This window comes from Moschus berezovskii, chromosome 7, assembly GCF_049115385.1.
Source record: "Moschus berezovskii isolate FMDL1 chromosome 7, NW_MosBer_1.0, whole genome shotgun sequence".
Classification (NCBI taxonomy): Eukaryota; Metazoa; Chordata; class Mammalia; order Artiodactyla; family Moschidae; genus Moschus; species Moschus berezovskii.
The window spans coordinates 80110405-80129147 of NC_142466.1; the positions used below are offsets into that span (position 1 = coordinate 80110405).

At 41.4% G+C, this 18743-nt stretch overlaps 2 protein-coding genes across 3 annotated transcripts in view; both read right to left on the reverse strand.

The window, feature by feature from the left end:
* Window positions 1-1803: 1803 nt before the first annotated feature.
* On the reverse strand, window positions 1804-4559 carry GNRH1 (gonadotropin releasing hormone 1). The gene is made up of 3 exons (XM_055428149.2): window positions 4404-4559; window positions 3338-3433; window positions 1804-1845 (listed from the first exon to the last, which is right to left on the reverse strand). Exons 1-3 carry the CDS (start codon window positions 4542-4544, stop codon window positions 1804-1806), a joined length of 279 nt encoding a protein of 92 aa, XP_055284124.1. The 5' UTR covers window positions 4545-4559.
* Window positions 4560-15143: 10584 nt separating this feature from the next.
* KCTD9 (potassium channel tetramerization domain containing 9) overlaps window positions 15144-18743 on the reverse strand; it is an 83434-nt gene continuing 79834 nt past the window's right edge. Inside the window, exon 12 of one of the 2 annotated variants that reach the window (XM_088838046.1) lies at window positions 15144-17309. In XM_088838046.1, coding sequence (XP_088694172.1) covers window positions 17193-17309 — 117 coding nt within the window. In that variant the 3' untranslated portion in view covers window positions 15144-17192. The remainder of the gene's footprint in view (window positions 17310-18743) is intronic. The other variant, XM_055427244.2, reaches the window with a different exon arrangement.

Consider the following 18743-nt stretch of genomic DNA (forward strand, 5'->3'; position numbering starts at 1 on the left):
CACCCTGGGTGGGACCCTACTCTGTAGTTCAGCGTGTCAGGCGTTTGATGGGCCAGCCTCTCTATTATTCAGCTGCTAATGCTGGTGTGTGGGGAGAGGCTATGGTGATGGCTCCACCGCCTTCGTGTGACTCAGCAGTATCGCCTTGCTTCCATGGCTGCCTGGTTTTCCTCCACAGGCTTTTCCCACCATGATCTCCTCCTTCACACCCCCTCAGTCTGTCTCTCTGCAATCAACAGCAGCCCTCACCCTGGGGTTGCTCCACAATCCCTAAACTCCAGCTCCGAGCTGCTGTGCCCTCTGGGGTATGTATGGCTGTGGCAAGGACTGTCTGATTCTTATTCCATTTAGGCTGCCACAGTTCAGCTGTTTTACTCTCAGCCTTAAATGTTTCTCCTCTGATGCAGACAGTTGCCCCCATGTGGGTATCAGACCCCTGCTTCAGTTCCCCCACCTGCTGAGGGTGGGTCCAGTCCTACAAACACTCCTGTTTTTCCCCCAAGTTCCTACCGAGGTTTGCACGGGTTTATATATTCGTTTCTGCTGGTCAGGTAGTCCTGTCTGCTCTCAGCTGGAGTTTTGCACGCACTTCTGTGTCTAATGGTATATTCCTGATGTATCAATGGAGGGAGATATACTCCACTTCCACCTACTCCTCCGCCATCTTGTTCTCTCTCATTTCCTCATTTTAAAGGGAAGTAATAACATCCACTTTCCAAGGCTGTTCCAAGGATTAATGAAAATATTTATGCAGCTATTATATCTAGTCCATTCTGGAGAATGAATGGTGCCAGTGCTGTTTGGCCATGGGACATGGGAACACCTGACACCTGTCTTCAACTGTCTATAATCCATGTATTTCTGAAGAGAAGTAATCAGAAAAATTAGGGGAACAGTATTATTTTTAGGGCTTGGTCCAAACCTCATTATGCACCTCTTGCTCTGATGAACCTAGGGGACCAAATGGAGCCCAAAGGATCATTGGACCAGGAGCCCAGTGAGGCCTCCTTTCCCCAAAGCCTCTCTCAGTCTCTGGTTGACTTACAAAGGGATTGGAGACAATCTGGAGGAGGGAGTAGGGAAACTTTGGCCTTGGCCCCATCTTACTTCTGTAGGTCAGAGAGAAAGCTTTCACCCCACAGAAAACTGGACTGAATTCGTATTGGGCTTAGAGTGATTGTCCTGTGAGTAGAGGTTGCTGGTGGGAGTGGAGGAGGAAGGGAGCCATGGATTCCGTGGGTCAACAATAACGTTGCCTTTGTGTTATCTCCTCTTCTCTGCACCCCACACCCCTCCCCCACACTGTCAACACATTTAGGAGCACACCCTTGGAGGCTTGTGGGCTTCCCAGGTGGCACTAGTGGTAAAAAAAAAAAAAAAAAATCTACCTGCCAGTACAGGAGACATAAGAGACCCTTATTTGATCCCTGAGTCAGGAAGATCCCCTGGAGGAGGGCCTGGCAACCCACTCCAGTATTCTTGCCTGGAGAATCCTCTGGACAGAGGAGCCTGGTGGGCTACAGTCCATAGGGTTACAAAGAGCTGGATAGGACTTAACACAGCGACTTAACACAGTAGTATGTAGGGAGGCTTACCATGTCCCTCCCACACCAGAGTTCTGAGTTAGAGAAAGACTTAACATTTATGCCATTTTATTCCCAATACAAGCACTTCCATCATGAAATCCATGCAACCTGGTGTAAGAATTTCTGAAATTCACACAATTAACAGACGTTAAATGGGTCACAGGTTTCAAAATCAGAATTATACTTCAGTGTTATCAGTTTTTCTGATCCTGTGGATTTATATCTTCCTCTGCCCAGTTTCCTCTTCAATCAGACTTTCCTGAAAAATAAGTCAGCAATAAATATATCAAAGTTGATTTTTTGAGCTGAATGTCATTGTTTTTGATATTTAATTTTTTAAAATATTGATATTTAAATAATCCATTTGTTTTTTTTTTTTCAGTAAAAAGTGCTAGAGAGCTGGATCGTGCTTTATAAATCAAATAAACATAAGATCTATTAATACATTGTTTCTAAGTATAGGGTGTGAAGACAGAGGTGAAAGAGAAGTTTGTCTTTTGACTTGTTTGTCTAATATTAATCCAGTCTTTGCCTCAATTCTGTCTTTCTAGTGTCAAATTCAGAAAATGTCACAGCTTGCTTTTATTTTATCATGACGTAGGTAGGATTAGAAAAAAAGGAAATAAAGATATTTGTCCACTTTTTTTAAAAAAGAGTGGTTTTTACATTTTAGTGATTTATTTTAAAAAATGTATTTGGCTGCAGCTGGTCTTAGCTGTGGCATGTGGGAGCTAGTTCTCTGACCAGGGATTGAACCCAGGCCCTCTGCATTGGGAGCATGGAGCCTTAGCCACTGGACCACCAGAGAAGTCCCTGCCCACTTTTTCTTTGTCGTATCACTCATCTGCAGATGTGATGTATTCAGGCTTTCTCTGTTCCTGGGCATAACTGAAAATGAACTGTAATGCTTTCTCCATAGAATTCTCCAGGCAGGGATACTGGAGTGGGTTGCCATGCCCTTCTTCAGGGGATCTTCCCAACCCAGGGATTGAACCCAGGTCTCCCACACTGCAGATAGATTCTTCACCATCTGAGCCACCAGGAAAGCCTGTAATGCCTTCTAACTGCTGCAAATAAGTGGACCACATTGCTCAGAGAATATCAATATTGAATTCAGGATTCAATTTCTATATTCAAGACTCTTCAAACATTTTTTAAAACAATAAAAAACCTACATTGAGTTAGTAGATTTCCATTTAGGGTGGGAATTTGGAAACTGGTTTGTCCAATCAGAAAACCAGAAATCAAATCTGTGGCTCTGAATTGTAAATTGATCAGTTGGGGCTTTTTTATTCCAAAATGAAAGAAAATTCTGTAGTGTACCATTTTTTATTTCTACATTTCCTGGGGAAAACCGTGTTATACCAAGAACTCTTGAAGAATTTGGTGGAGAAGTGTGGATGAGCCTAGAGAAGAATAATCTAGAGAGTTTGATGAATATACTTGAAGCACTGACATGTAGCTGTGGAAAGAAATTTGTCAGTCATTCTTAAGCCAGAGCTGAGATTAGTGAACACAGTTTGCAAAGAGATTTCAATTTAAGAAAGGAAAAAAGGTTCCAGCCTTTTTCAGTGTAACCACTGAAAAAGGGTGTTAAGAAATGACAAGGGCCCAGTACACGAGGAATTCAGGCCATCAGAAAGGTAAGCCCTGCAGTGGCTGAGAGGAGTTGTCCTAAGAGGATGACCAAAGAAGTGGTACCCAGGACCCATCCATTTATAAAGCTCCATGTTGTTAACATTGTAACTCACCAGAGCTTCTTTCAGGTCCCTCAGAGGAGAATGGGACTGGTGAACAATGCACCCACAGCGCTTAGGTTCTACTGGCTGTTCAACCTCTTTGGCTATCTGCAAAAAAAGATTATTGAAGATGGTGGTAAAGAAATGAAATGGGATTTTTCGTTTCCACCAAAAATTCTGTGTGGAAGGTGAAGTCAGGGGACTGTGGGACTGAGAAAGTTGCGAGTTGGGATGGGGACGTTATTTTTTTCAATTCTCCTTTTAAAAAATGTTTTTGTTTTTTTATTTTCTGGCTGCACCATGTAACATGTAAGATTTAAAAAAAATTTTTTATGGGATGTTGTCAGACACTTTTATAGATTGGTGTGCAGCTCTGGAGGCCATAGGAAGGAGAGAGAATATTTTTCTCCCTAGAGGTGATGAGAATGAAGTACTTTGAACCTCACAAGGAGACGGTATACAAAAAATTACAAGTGCTTATAGTTATGACTGGGATTGATCTCCTTTTCTAGTTTTTACTAAATATGTCATAGATAATAGAGAATTGCTTCAAAAATAGTCTGCGGAGAGGATACTGGGCTTCTTTATTTCACACTGTGCATGTGCTAAGTCACTTCAGTCGTGTCCAACTCTTTGCGACCCCGTGGACTGTAGCCCGCCAGGCTCCTCTGTCCATAGGATTCTCCAGGCAAGAATACTGGAGTGGGTTGCCATTTCCTCCTCCAGGGGATCTTCCTGACCCAGAGATGGAACCCAGGTTTCCTGCATTGCAGGCAGATGATTCTTTACCACTGAGCCACCCAGGAAGCCTTATTGTTTCTAGGTCTTTTGGCAATTCTGTATCCTTAGAGTATAGCTCGCTCCTTTGCACCTGTTCCTTTGGAATCATTCCTGTTCTTTGTTCCACTGGTCTCTGAATTAAAGCAGGAATGGGACTTGACTTGGGAAGTGCCTTATCTCCCCAGGAACACCTGGGTCAGGGGCAAGAATCCATAGCACACTTGGGCACACAGGATTTTAATATTCTTCAATTGGATCACATAAGCCACATCTCATTTTCAAGTTGAGAGGGACTTACCTCTTGGAAAGAATCAATCACGTTCTCAGCATTTCTCTTTCCTCCAGGGCGCAACCCATAGGACCAGTGTTGACCAGAGCAACCCACCACACAGAGAGTCAGCAGGATTAGTCCAGCTAGATATTTGGGAGTCGGCTCCATTCTGAGGAATATTAACACAGTGAGAAAAATGTACCCAGACTGGGTTAAGCAAAGACCTCTCTGGCGAAAAGCCTAACACTGGGGTCACTCACCCGGCACAAGACGAAAGTGGGAGTGATCTACGGTTGTCACATACAGGTACTTTCTTGCCTTGGAGACAAAGCCAGTCCTTTAACATGTTGAGTACTTTTCAGAACTAAACGATTCTGATTTTTATTATTTATTTGGTTATCCAAACCTCAGGATTCCTTCTTTATCAAATTCACTCTTTGCCTTAGTACTTTCTTCCCCTGTGATTGAGAGTCTTTCCTGAGATAAAGAAAATTTGGCCATCTGCTCTGAAAAGTGGCTCTGACTAGAAGTCTCTGGCTAATAAAAGTTGCTTGACATTAAGTGGTTACCCTACGGTGCTAATTGCGTTTTGCTGAGTGTGTGTCCTTTGGTCTTCCACATGACCGCTGACTGGACCATCTGTGAGTATGAGAAAGGACCTCACACTTTTCAAAGCTCCAAGTCCCAGACCAGCTGCCTCCCTGGCCACAGCAGCCTTCAGCCATCTGATGACATGTGGAATTCTCACAGATTAAATTTCCATTGGTGGGGAGGAAGCTAAAGACAGAATCAGATATTGGTTGATGTGCTCTTTCAGTTCCCCACAGACTGGAGCTCTGTGGCTGGAGCTGACAAGGACCAAGAAGGTCAAGGCGTCTTTAGACACCACATTTGGCCTTAAGGCCTTAGGGTATAAAATGCCCTATAGACAGACAATAGCATGCAGTCTAAACAAAAGTACTAGAAATACAAAGCATTTTACCTGTTTGAGAGCAGAGAATCCCCCAAATCTCAAGCTTCCTTTGAAGTGTGTTGAATCTGACTGTTCATTTTTCTAGCTCCCTTTTTATATGAAACTTCTCCAAGACTCTGAAATCTTCCCCACTGGTAAACTGCATTGCACATGGAATATGTTTTTTTTTTTTTCAATAGTAATTTCTTAAAGCCTCGCATCAAGCCTTTAATGGTGTATATAATTGGAACACCCACTGATGTATCTGTTAAATTTAGTTAAATCTTGGCCATTAAAATCTCACCTAAGACTTTTATAGTCAAGGCCACAATTCAAAGAGATTAAAATCTAGCTAGGTAAAATTCCCTTGAGGAAACTGACAGGCCAATCAAGAGTTCAAGGAAAATAGCTGTCTTAGACTAAGTCATGCTAAATGGCACACATGGCAACTGTCACAAAGGAGCCCATGTAATAGTAATTGTATAGTCAGGATGTATAGGAGCAGGTCTCAGCTCTTAGATTCCCCGTGTGTAAAACAAGCTGAGTTATAAGTAATAAGAAGTGAGTATTGGTACTGTCCCAAACCCATACAGAATTGCTAAAGTAGATGGTAGGAGTTTGGAAATCCCCTAGTCTTCTACCCTCCAAGTTTCTTCTTTGACTATTTATTATTTTTTAAAATTTTTATTGGAGTGTAGTTGATTGACAAGGCTGTGTACCCTCTGTTGTACAGCAAAGGGAACCAGCCATACATATACGTATACACACTCTCTCCCCCAACTCGCCTCCCTTATAGGTCATCACAGAGTATTGAGTAGAATTCCCTGTGTATACAGCAGGTCTGTTTATTTAAGTTTTTGGCTCCATCATGCAGGATCTTAATTCCCCAACCAGGGATCGAACTCACACCCTTTCCAGTGGAAGTGTGGAATCTCAACTTCTGGACCACCAGGGAAGTCTCTTTATTTTTGAAAATTGTAGTATTGTTGACTTACAACAATTCTGTCAGAGGTCTGACAGAATGTGGTCCACTATAGAAGGGAATGGCAAACCACTTCAGTATTCTTGCCTTGAGAACCCCATGAACAGTATGAAAAGGCAAAATGATAGGATACTGAAAGAGGAACTCCCCAGGTTGGTGGGTGCCCAATATGCTACAGGAGAACAGTGAAGAAATAACTCCAGAAAGAATGAAGGGAGGGAGCCAAAGCAAAAACAATACACAGTTGTGGATGTGACTGGTGATAGAAGCAAGGTCCAATGCTATAAAGAGTAATATTGCATAGGAACCTGGAATGTTAGGTCCATGAATCAAGGCAAACTGGAAGTGGTCAAAAACAGGAGATGGCAAGAGTGAATGTTGACATTCTAGGAATCAGTGAACTAAAATGGACTGGAATGGGTGAAATTAACTCATATGGCCATTATATATACTACACTAATTGGGTTCAACTTCCATGTTAAATTACACGGGAAGTATTGTCAAGTGAATAATAAGTCTCGGGTATATTGTATGGTAAATGTTAATAATACAGATATCCTAGAAACAATTTATATATAAATTCTGATATATTCAGGTAAAATGTTGCCATAATTCTGATTACTATCTTAAAGTGTTGTCACAGCACTAACCAAGTTTCTTGTGAAAATGCTTCCTCTTCCAGAAGGTTTATAAAAAGGACTTTTGGATAAATACAAGTTTCTGAACTGGGTAAGAAATTTAAAGATTCTAGTGAAAAACCTGATGACTGTACAAAGGTTAACAAAAGGACCGAATGAACTGGCAAATATGCTTATAACTTTTATGGTTTCTGAAAAATTACTGGTTTGAATCTGTGTTTTCCAGATTTTAGGAAACCTTCCCCTCTAATTAATTATGACTTAACAGTAATTTGGTAAAATGGTATTTAATAGACAAATTGAAGCATTTAACATTTTTCTCTGTCTGACCCCTTCAGAGACTGGAAACTCTTAGGCTTCCAGTAACTTTATCAGATAAACTAAGAAGGTTATCTCACTAACAGGTACAGAAATCTCAGTTTTGGAGACCTTAAGAAAGGGAGGAATTCACTCAGATCTGTTAGGCAAAATCTGTGATAAGCCTTTGAGATGACTTTCCTAGCCCTTAAAGGTTTTAAAGTTAAGTTTGAGATTCCATTGGAGAAGGGAAAGGCTACCCACTCCAGTATTCTGGCCAGGAGAATTCCATGGACTGTATAGTCTATGGGATCGCAAAGAGTCGGACACGACTGAGCGACTTTCACTTCACTGTGGGCAGGAATCCCTTAGAAGAAATGGAGTAGCCATCATGGTCAACAGAAGAATCCGAAATGCAGTACTTGGATGCAATCTCAGAAGCAACAGAAAGATCTCTGTTCATTTCCAAGGCAACCATTCAGTATCACGGTGATCCAAGTCTATGCCCCAACCAGTAACGCTGAAGAAGCTGAAGTTGAACGGTTTTATGAAAACCTACAAGACCTTTTAGAACTAACACCCAAAAAAGATGTCCCTTTCATTACAGGGGACTGGAATGCAAAAGTAGGAAGTCAAGAGATACCTGGAGTAACAGGCAAATTTGGCCTTGAAATACGGAATGAAGCAGGGCAAAGGCCAATAGAGTTTTGCCAAGAGAACGCACTGGTCATAGCAAACACCCTCTTCCAACAACACAGGAGAAGACTCTACACATGGACATCACCAGATAGTCAACACCGAAATCAGATTGATTATATTCTTTGCAACCAAAGATGGGGAAACTCTATATATTCTGCAAAAACAAGACTGGGAGCTGACTGTGGCTCGGATCATGAACTCCTTATTGCCAAATTCAGACTTAAATAGATGAAAATAGGGAAAACCACTAGACCATTCACGTATGACCTCATTCAAATCCCTTATGATTATACAGTGGAGAGAAATAGATTTAAGGGACTAGATCTGATAGAGTGCCTGATGAACAGGAGACAGGGATCAAGACCATCCCCAAGAAAAAGAAATGCAAAAGAGCAAAATGGCTGTCTGTGGAGGACTTACAAATAGCTGTGAAAAGAAGGGAAGCGAAAAGCAAAGGAGAAAAGGAAAGATATATCCATTTGAATCAGAATAGCAAGGAGAGATAAGAAAGCCTTCCTCAGTGATCAATGCAAAGAAATAGGGGAAAACAATCACGTGGAAAAGACTAGAGATCTCTTCAAGAAAATTAGAGATACCAAGGGAACATATCATGCAAAGATGGGCTCAATAAAGGACAGAAATGGTATGGACCTAACAGAAGCAGAAGAAATTAAGAAGAGGTGGCAAGAATACACAAAAGAACTGTACAAAAATGATCTTCATGACCCAGATAATCACGATGGTGTGATCACTCACCTAGAGCCAGACATCCTGGAATGTGAAGTCAAGTGGGCTTTAGAAAGAATCACTATGAACAAAGCTAGTGGAGGTGATGAAATACCAGTTGAGCTATTTCAAATCCTGAAAGATGATGCTATGAAAGTGCTGCATCCAATATGCCAGCAAATCTGGAAATTCAGCAGTGCCCACAGGACTGGAAAAGGTCAGTTTTCATTCCAATCCCAAAGAAAGGCAATGCCAAAGAGTGCTCAAACTACTGCACAATTGCACTCATCTCACACGCTAGTAAAGTCATGCTCAAAATTCTCCAAGCCAGGCTTCAGCAATATGTGAACTGTGAACTTTCAGATGTTCAAGCTGGTTTTAGAAAAGGCAGAGGCACCAGAGATCAAATTGCCAACATCCGCTGGATCATGGAAAAAGCAAGAGAGTTCCAGAAAAACATCTTTCTGCTTGATGCCAAAGCCTTTGACTGGGTGGATCACAATAAATTGTGGAAAATTCTGAAAGAGATGGGAATACCAGAACACCTGACCTGCCTCTTGAGAAACCTGTATGCAGGTCAGGAAGCAACAGTTAGAACTGGACATGGAACAATGGACTGGTTCCAAACAGGAAAAGGAATACATCAAGGCTGTATATTGTCACCCTGCTTATTTAACTTATATGCAGAGTACATCGTGAGAAATGCTGGGCTGGATGAAGCACAAGCTGGAATCAAGAATGCTGGGAGAAATATCAGTCACCTCAGATATGCAGATGACACCACCCTTAATGGCAGAAAGTGAAGAGGAACTAAAAAGCCTCTTGATGAAAGTGAGAGGAGAGTGAAAAAGTTGGCTTGAAGCTCAACATTCAGAAAACGAAGATCATAGCATCTGGTCCCATCACTTAATGGGAAATAGATGGGGAAACAGTGGAAACAGTGTCAGACTTTATTTTGGGGGGCTCCTAAATCACTGCAGATGGTGATTGCAGCCATGAAATTAAGACGCTTACTTCTTGGAAGGAAAGTTATGAAGATAGCATATTAAAAAGGAGAGATGTTACTTTGCCAACAAAGGTCCGTCTGCTCAAGGCTATGGTTTTTCCAGTGGTCATGTATGGATGTGAGAGTTGGACTGTGAAGAAAGCTGAGTGCCGAAGAATTGATCCTTTTGAACTGTGGTGTTGGAGAAGACTCTTGAGAGTCCCTTGGACTGCAAGGAGATCCAACCAGTCCATCCTAAAGGAGACCAGTCCTGGGTGTTCATTGGAAGGACTGATGCTGAGGCTGATACCCCAATACTTTGGCCACCTCATGTGAAGAGTTGACTCATTGGAAAAGACCCTGATGCTGGGAGGGATTGGGGGCAGGAGGAGAAGGAGACGACAGAGGATGAGATGGCTGAATGGTGTCACTGACTCGATAGACATATGAGTTTGGGTAAATTCTGGGAGTTGGTGATGGACAGGGAGGCCTGCCCAGTTGCAATTCATGGGGTCACAGAGTCGGACACGACAGAGCAACTAAACTGAAATAAACTGACTTACAACGTTGTGTTAGTTTCAGGTGCACAGCAAAGTGATTCCGTTATACATATATAAATATGTACGCATATATGTATGTATGTATGAATGTGCTTACTCAGTTGTGTCTGACTCTGTGACCCTATGAACTGTAGCCCACCAGACTTCGCTGTCCATGGGGATTCTCCAGGCCAGGATACTGGAATGGGTTGCCTTGCCCTCTTCCAGGGAGCTTCCCAACCCAGGGATCGAACCCAGGTCTCCCTCATTGCAGGTGGATTCTTTACCAGCTGAGCTACCAGGGAAGCCCATATGCGTGTGTATATATGTGTGTGCATGTGTGTATATATATATGTATATACACACAACAAAAAATATATATACATTTATTCTTTTTCAGGTGCTTTTCCCTTATAGGTTATTACAAAATATTGAGTGTAGAGTCCTGTGCTATACAGTATGTCCTTGTTGTTTATGTTTTATATACAGTAATGTGTATCACCGTCTAGTCAAGGCTATGGTTTTTCCCGTGGTCATGTATGGATGTGAGAGTTGGACTGTGAAGAAAGCTGATCGCTGAAGAATTGATCCTTTTGAACTGTGGTGTTGGAGAAGACTCTTGAGAGTCCCTTGTACTGCAAGGAGATCCAACCAGTCCATTCTAAAGGAGATCAGTCCTGGGTGTTCATCAGAAGGACTGATGCTAAAGCTGAAACTGCAATACTTTGGCCACCTCATGCGACGAGTTGACTCACTGGAAAAGAGTCTGATACTAGGAAGGATTGGGGGAGGGAGGAGAAGGGGATGACAGAGAATGAGATGGCTGGATGGCATCACCAACTCGATGGACATGAGTTTGAGTGAACTCTGGGAGTTGGTGATGGACCGGGACGCCTGGCGTGCTGTGATTCATGGGGTCGCGGAGAGTCGGACACGACTGAGCGACGGAGCTGAACTGAATGTGTATCATCTGCTGATCCCAAACTCAATTATCCCCTCCCTTTTCCTCTGGTAACCCTAAATGTGCTTTCTATGTCTCGGATTCTATTTCAGTTTTGTAAATAAGTTCGTTTGTGCCATGTTTCAGTTCAGTTCAGTCGCTCAGTCGTGTCCGACTCTCTGCGACCCCATGAATCACAGCACGCCAGGCCTCCCTGTCCATCACCAACTCCCGGAGTTCACTCAAACTCACGTCCACAGAGTCGGCGATGCCATCCAGCCATCTCATTCTCTGTCGTCCCCTTCTCCTCCCGCTCCCAACCTTTCCCAGCATCAGAGTCTTTTCCAATGAGTCAACTCGTCGCATGAGGTGGCCAAAGTATTGCAGTTTCAGCTTTAGCATCAGTCCTTCCGATGAACACCCAGGATTGATCTCCTTTAGAATGGACTGGTTGGATCTCCTTGCAGTACAAGTTCAAAAGCATGAATTCTTCGGCAATCAGCTTTGTTCACAGTCCAACTCTCACATCCCTACATGACCATGGGAAAGACCATAGCCTTGACTAGACGGACCTTTGTTGGCCAAGTAATGTCTCTGCTTTTTGAGATCTCACATATAAACAATAGCATATGATGTTTGTCTGCCTGGCTCACTTAGTATGATAATCTCTAGGTCAATCCATGTTGCTGCAAATGGTATTATTCCGTCCTTTTTTACGGCTGAGTAGTATTCCATCCTGTATACCACACTGTCTTTCTTGCAAGCCTTCTACAGTATCAAAAAGGTAAGGAGAAAAGTTGCAGTTTGAATGTGCTAAGTGCAAAAATAACCAACCAGAGGTTCAGCTCATTTCAGTAGATGGTTACTGAGTTAAAAGACACAAATCCCTATGCTAAAGGTTGTGGGAGTACAAAGATGAGAAAAAATAGTTACCTGGCATGTGAATGAGGCTAACCTTGCTCATTATTACAGCCCTACAAAGCAGATCTCATGATCTAAATTTCAGAGACAGACATTCCACCTCAGAAGTGACCTGCTGGACGTTATATTTACACAGTAAAAGCATTTAAAAAAGAGAACCATTACTCATTATATTTATTTGAATACATAATTATCTTCCCATACTTTACTCCAGTCTCTAAGTCATGATACTCAAAGATCGCATCTTATTTAAACATCTATTAATGAGTCCGCAGCATTTAGTCAGCATTCAATACATTGGAATGAATGAATGAAAGGTAAGGACCTTTTAACCTGATTAGATCTGTTTCCTCTTCTGCATCAAAGATGTGTTTTAACGGACTCAGAATTAAATCTTCATGTCCAGTTGGATGAAGGTCTGTTACATTCACTAAGCAGTAAATTGTTTCAAAATAACTGGATGTGTGTTCACTTTAAGAGTTAAGATTGGAAATTTCTCCTTGAGTAGGATGCTACATCAGTCAGCTGTTGCCCAGTGTTCTCTGGAATAATTACATCTGCAAGGATTTTGGCATAAAAAGCAATGTTGTTCTACCCAAATAAACTTCTTTGCCCAGCCACCTCAGTGGAGGCTGTCAGATCTGTGATAGGGTAGAGAAGAGGATGAACTTTAATTGCAAATCTAGGGGGAATTAGAAAATAGAATGTAAGTGATTAACTTTATCTCATTTAGACACTTTGAATAATTTAAGCACCTTTCTGACATGGAGGAATGGAATCTCATCTCCCTATGAAGGTAATGATAGGCTGGTTTTCAACAAGAGTCCATTTTGTTTGAACAATGGATGCTGTTTAAGTTGTGATGTGCTTGTAACAGTATTGCTGAAGCAGATGTGTTTTTGGTTGAGAGTACATCATGAGGAACGCTGGGCTGGAAGAAGCACAAGCTGGAATCAAGATTGCCGGGAAAAATATCAATAACCTCAGATATGCAGATGACACCACCCTTATGGCATAAAGTGAAGAGGAACTAAAAAGCCTCTTGATGAAAGTGAAAGAGGAGAGTGAAAAGGTTGGCTTGAAGCTCAACATTCAGAAAACAAAGATCATGGCATCTGGTCCCATCACTTCATGGGAAATAGATGGGTAAACAGTGGAAGCAGTGTCAGCGACTTTATTTTGGGGGGCTCCAAAATCACTGCAGATGCTGATTGCAGCCATGAAATTAAGAGACACTTCTTGGAAGTTATGACCAACCTAGATATTAAAAAGCAGAGACATTACTTTGCCAACCAAGGTCCGTCTAGTCAAGGCTATGGTTTTTCCCGTGGTCATGTATGGATGTGAGTTGGACTATGAAGAAAGCTGATTGCCGAAGAATTGATGCTTTTGAACTGTGATGCTGGAGAAGACTCTTGAGAGTCCCCTGGACTGCAAGGAGATCCAACCAGTCCATTCTAAAGGAGATCAATCCTGGGTGTTCATTGGAAGGACTGATGCTAAAGCTGAAACTCCAATACTTTGGCCACCTCATGTGAAGAGTGGACTCACTGGAAAAAGACCTTGATGCTGGGAGGGATTGGGGGCGGGAGGAGAAGGGGACGACAGTGAGATGGCTGGATGGCATCACCGACTCGATGGACATGAGTTTGAGTGAACTCTGGGAGTTGGTGATGGACAGGGGGGCCTGGCGTTCTGTGATTCATGGGGTCGCAAAGAGTCGGACATGACTGAGCAACTGAATTGAACTGAATGAAAGGGGAGTTGAGACTTTGACCCTTGTCATGTTAATCTTTTATCCCTGGTTAAGCTTCCCTGGTGGAGAAGGAAATGGCAACCCACTCGTGTTCTTGCCTGGAGAATCCCAGGGACGGGGGAGCCTGGTGGGCTTCCATCTATGGGGTCACAGAGAGTCGGACACGACTGAAGTGACTTAGCAGCAGCAGCAAGCTTCCCTGGATTACTGGTAGCCAATTTCCTTCAGTTGACATTCAGTCTTTGAAAAATTCTTTGAAATTTTTAGATGAACGCAGCCACATGGTCTGTGATTTCCTTCACTATGTGTCATGCCCTTGAAGCCTGCCTTAGCATTGTCATAGATCTCAAAGGCAAAGCCAAAGTTGTTTATTTTCTATGGCACCAAATCGGGTATCAAACAAATATACAATTAATGGAATGTGGAGGTTTGGTGACAAACTGATCCTTGTTACAGTTCCAACGTAGATTAGTAAATAGGATTTAAATAATTGAATTTTACAGTTATACACTTTTTTCCCCTAAATTTAGACATCTCCTAAAGTATGGCTCTATAAAGGGAAAATGGCTTCATTTTTTGAGCATTTAAAAAAAGCACCTCAAAATTATTAAAATCTAACAATGATTTAGTAGGTAGAGCTAGTGGTAAAAAATCTACCTCCCAATGCAGGAGACGCAAAAGACACGGGTTTGATCTCTGGCTTGGGAAGATCCCCCAGAGGAGTAAACGGCAACCCACTCCAATATTCTTGCCTGGGTAGCCCATGGACAGAGGAGTCCATGGGGTCACAAAGTCAGACACGACTTGAGCGACTGAATATAACACACACAATCTTGCTGAATGACAGATGGAAACCTTCTTTGTCCTAATGTAAAATCTCAGCAGGAAGGACTCATGAACTCCTGCTGACATATCTAAGGTTGTGACAGGGTTTCAGATAATTAATCCTTGCATAAGGTACTTTGTGAAAAGTAACAACTGCTTTTCTTTGTAGAGTTGTACCTTTAAAGACAGTATTTCCTTGGAGATTTAAAAAACTACTAGGGTTTTTCATATATTAAAGATGATTTAAAGTTGACTAGAGGTAGATTTATTGCCAATTCATAAAATGAACAGTTGGAGAAAATACCCCAAGTGTTGATTTATGATGGAAAACTTTGTAAGAAAATGAATATACAATATTTCATTGCTTTGAAATTACATTTAAAAGACTATTACAGCATAATACATATTGCTCTAAACAGGTACATGAGTACAAATTTTCTCAATGTAGATCATTAGCTTATCTAGTTTAAAACCCTTTTCTAGCCTTTCCCGCCCCTCCCCAAACAACTGTGTTTTAAAACTATGTGTACAATCATGTTTCATTGCAAGGGTTAATGGGAGTTTTGAAATGTTTCTTCCTGCTTAAACTTCTTTCTCCTGGTTTTCCAGCAAGAGCACTTGAGGGACAATGTATCTCACAAACCTAACAGGTAAAAATGTTCATCGGCTAAAGAGTAACACAAATAAGTTATTAGAAGATAGCCTTTTCTTTTGTTCAGCATTAATGAAATGTCTGTGTTGTTAGCATGGTGGATTTTAAGAAGAGGATCATAAAATAATCATGCTTCAACAAATAAATTTAAAGGCACTTTCTTCTTTTTCACATAGACCCTCAGGGCTGGTCTTAAACGCATACTGAAGAAATTAAGTAAATTTGGAAAGTTCTAATTTTCAAAAGCAAGACAAGAAACACTTTTTCAACATTTCACATCGTTTATTAATGCAGGACACATGAGATCCAAAATCTGCATTTTCTAAGCATACTGTGTTTGGATCTTTAGGATTCTTCTGCAGGTTTAGGTTATGTCTACAGAGGTACCCTTAAGTGGATGAACAACACATTCTCTAATTATTGAAAATATAGTACAGAGTGAAATGATTTAAATATAATTTAGGCACATATTGATTATGAAAATAGATTATCTCTCAATACAATACTTCTCTGTCTCGGTAAAAATAATAAAGCAAAGAAAATAATTCATTTCTGAAGTTGCTTTCCTTCGCCTGTAAAGGTCTATCTCCTCCCACTTATGCATATGTACCCTTTACTGTTAAGGAAAGCTTTGCATATGTATAGAAGAATAAGCTATGTAAATACTGAAGACGTGTCATTCTCCCACAGGAGACAAAGTGGTTTTTAATGATTCCTTGCCTCACATGGATGAGTCTGGAGAATTCAGAACCCATTTGGACACAGCTTACATCCCTGCTCTTGGGGTCGACATAAGGACACACCAGTTACTGGTAAGGAAGTTCAGGCCCTGCCCCTGCAGAGCAAGTGACTCAAGGGAGCCAGGCTAAAATGTATTAAACTACAACACACCAGAACTGTAAGAACCAAGGTGCTGACTGAACTGGTAGTCCGTCTTGGAACCAGCCCAATACCTTTATTTCCATTTAAGCTTTTTGATAACTATAGTCAAACTGTCAGTTTAAAATTCTTCATTCCCCACTGTAGGGTCAGAGCTGCAGATCTGTTGACTTCTAAAAGATGAATCTGCCATATTCATTCATATTTTATAGCTTTGATGGCAGTGGGTTTGGATTTCACACCTATTTCCAAGCTGGCCTTCTTTATCTGGCATTTGAATTAAATGAATGTTAATTATGCACCTTGGGTTTTTGGTTTTCAACTCTCTTCCTATGCTTGTTTTGACTGTACAGGGAGGAATATGATGTCTCTTTCCTGCCACTCTATCTCAATCAGTAACAGGGTTTCTTTAATTTAGCTACTGTTCTGTACTTTTAAAAAAAATTCTTAAAATGAACCTGAAAAGAGAGCCTTGGGGAGTCTGATCTTACCATCTTCCATGGTGTGACAGATATTCAAAGTAGGAGAGGCCCCACTAAAGCTATTTAGAAACCTGAACAACTTCTGCAAAATTGTAAAGTTCAACAATTTAAATATCCATACTGCATCTAGAGAGTCAATAAATATAATTGCATATGTTGTGCTTTTCATAAATTAAAATCCTCAAATGCATTTCAAACCCAGATGGTATTTCAACATCATGCCTATTTAAAAGCAAATATAATAGATACTATTTATTCCTGGTCGGAAGGCCACCAGGCAAATCCCCCTACTCCACTCCAAAGGCAGCAATCTAATCTAGCTTCCCTAAATCTACTGAAGGAGTGCTTCTCTGTTAAAAATCAGAACGTGGGAGGAAAAGTCACTTTTCTCCCCTTACGCACCTCTGAGAACAAGCATAATCCTCTAAATGTTTCTTTAATTCCCTTACAGTGTTATTTCTTCTAGATAACCGAGTGGGTGGAGAAAGAAGAGTGATAAGGAAAACGTTTCTCATCTTCGGCAACTTCCTCCCTCCAGGCCTCTCATCTGACGCTCTGTGACATGTGTAGTGGTGTTAGCATCTCTTCAAAGATGGCGCCCTTCACGTTGGAACCCCTCAAGTTGGCTTCTTGAAGGTCACATCCAGACAGGTCACAATTCTGCAGGACACAAACAGTATTCATGGAACTAACAGATTAAAGGGCTTATGTGTTCCTTCTTAAAATGGTTCCTGGGGCATATCAGGAAAAGGTTCCTATAGAATAAAACTCAGTTATTTCTGGAAAAGTTTCAGAAGTCTTAGGAGAAAGCCATATTTTCTTCTGTTTATTTTCTCTCTAGTTGATGCTTACTCAGGCTCACCACTACAAAAATATATAAACAAAGGTTAACGATGAAGCATGTCCCTTTTGAATTTTAAGCATTTAAAATCCAGAATGTAAAATGTATCTAAACAATTTTATGGACTCCCCTGGGAATATGGGGCTTGAAAGGAAGCAGCTCCACTGCCAGACAAACTCAGAGGGTCTGAGCATCAGAAACTAATTTCTGGAACCTGAGATAATCTTTATTCTTTTTTTAAAATTTATACTGGAGTCTAGTTGGTTTTGGAGAAGGAAATGGCAACCCACTCCAGAATTCTTGCCTGGAAAATCCCATGGGCAGAGAAGCCTGGCAGGCTACAGTCCATGGGGTCGCAAGAGTCAGACATAACTTAGTGACTAAAACACACATAGCTGACTTACCATGTTGTGTCAGTTTCAGGTATACAGCAAACTGATTTAGTTATACATCTCTCTGGGGCTTCCCAGGTAGTGCTAGTGGTAAAGAACCTGCCTGCAAATGCAGATGTGAGTTGGATCCCTGGATTGGGAAGATCCCCTGGAGGAGGGCATGGCAACTCACTCCAGTATTCTTGCCTGGAGAATCTGATGGACAGAAGAGCCGGGTGGGCTAGAGTCCATGGGGTCGCAAGAGAGTCGGACACGACTGAGTGACTTAATGGTTTTACCACAATCCATGAACAATAATGAAAGGCATGGGGATGGGGAAGACTCAGATTTTTAAACAGAGAAAAGGATTTTACTTAATAATTAAATTGTATCATGTAACTGCCTAACATTAACATTCTTAGAGTAAGGAATTGCTTTTAACCCCCCAATTATGTATACAATTCAGTGAGTTTTAACAGATCTATACACAGCACTGTAACCACAACTGTTAGCTGCTTTCAAATTTCTCTTGAGGTCAGAGAGTGACAGATGGGACAGGGATTTTGGCTAAGTCCCTGGGGATGGTGGGGATGATGGTTAGAGAGAAGGGTGACTGCACATAACCTTCATAGGATAGAGGGTTAGCAGCTGCCCCAACAGTCATCCTGATTAGTCTTTGCAATCAGATAAAGGGAGGCTTTCTACTGTTTAAATAAAGAACTCACGTGTAGTCAGATGCTAACTGAAACGAAAAAAATCCTCATCTTAGGTGACAGTAACAATATTAAAAAAGTTAAATAACTACTTATAATAGGTTTATACCTTCAGTCTTAAGCTGGTTCTTTTTGCCTTCAAGTTCAACGGGGCCTGCTACTATGCTGC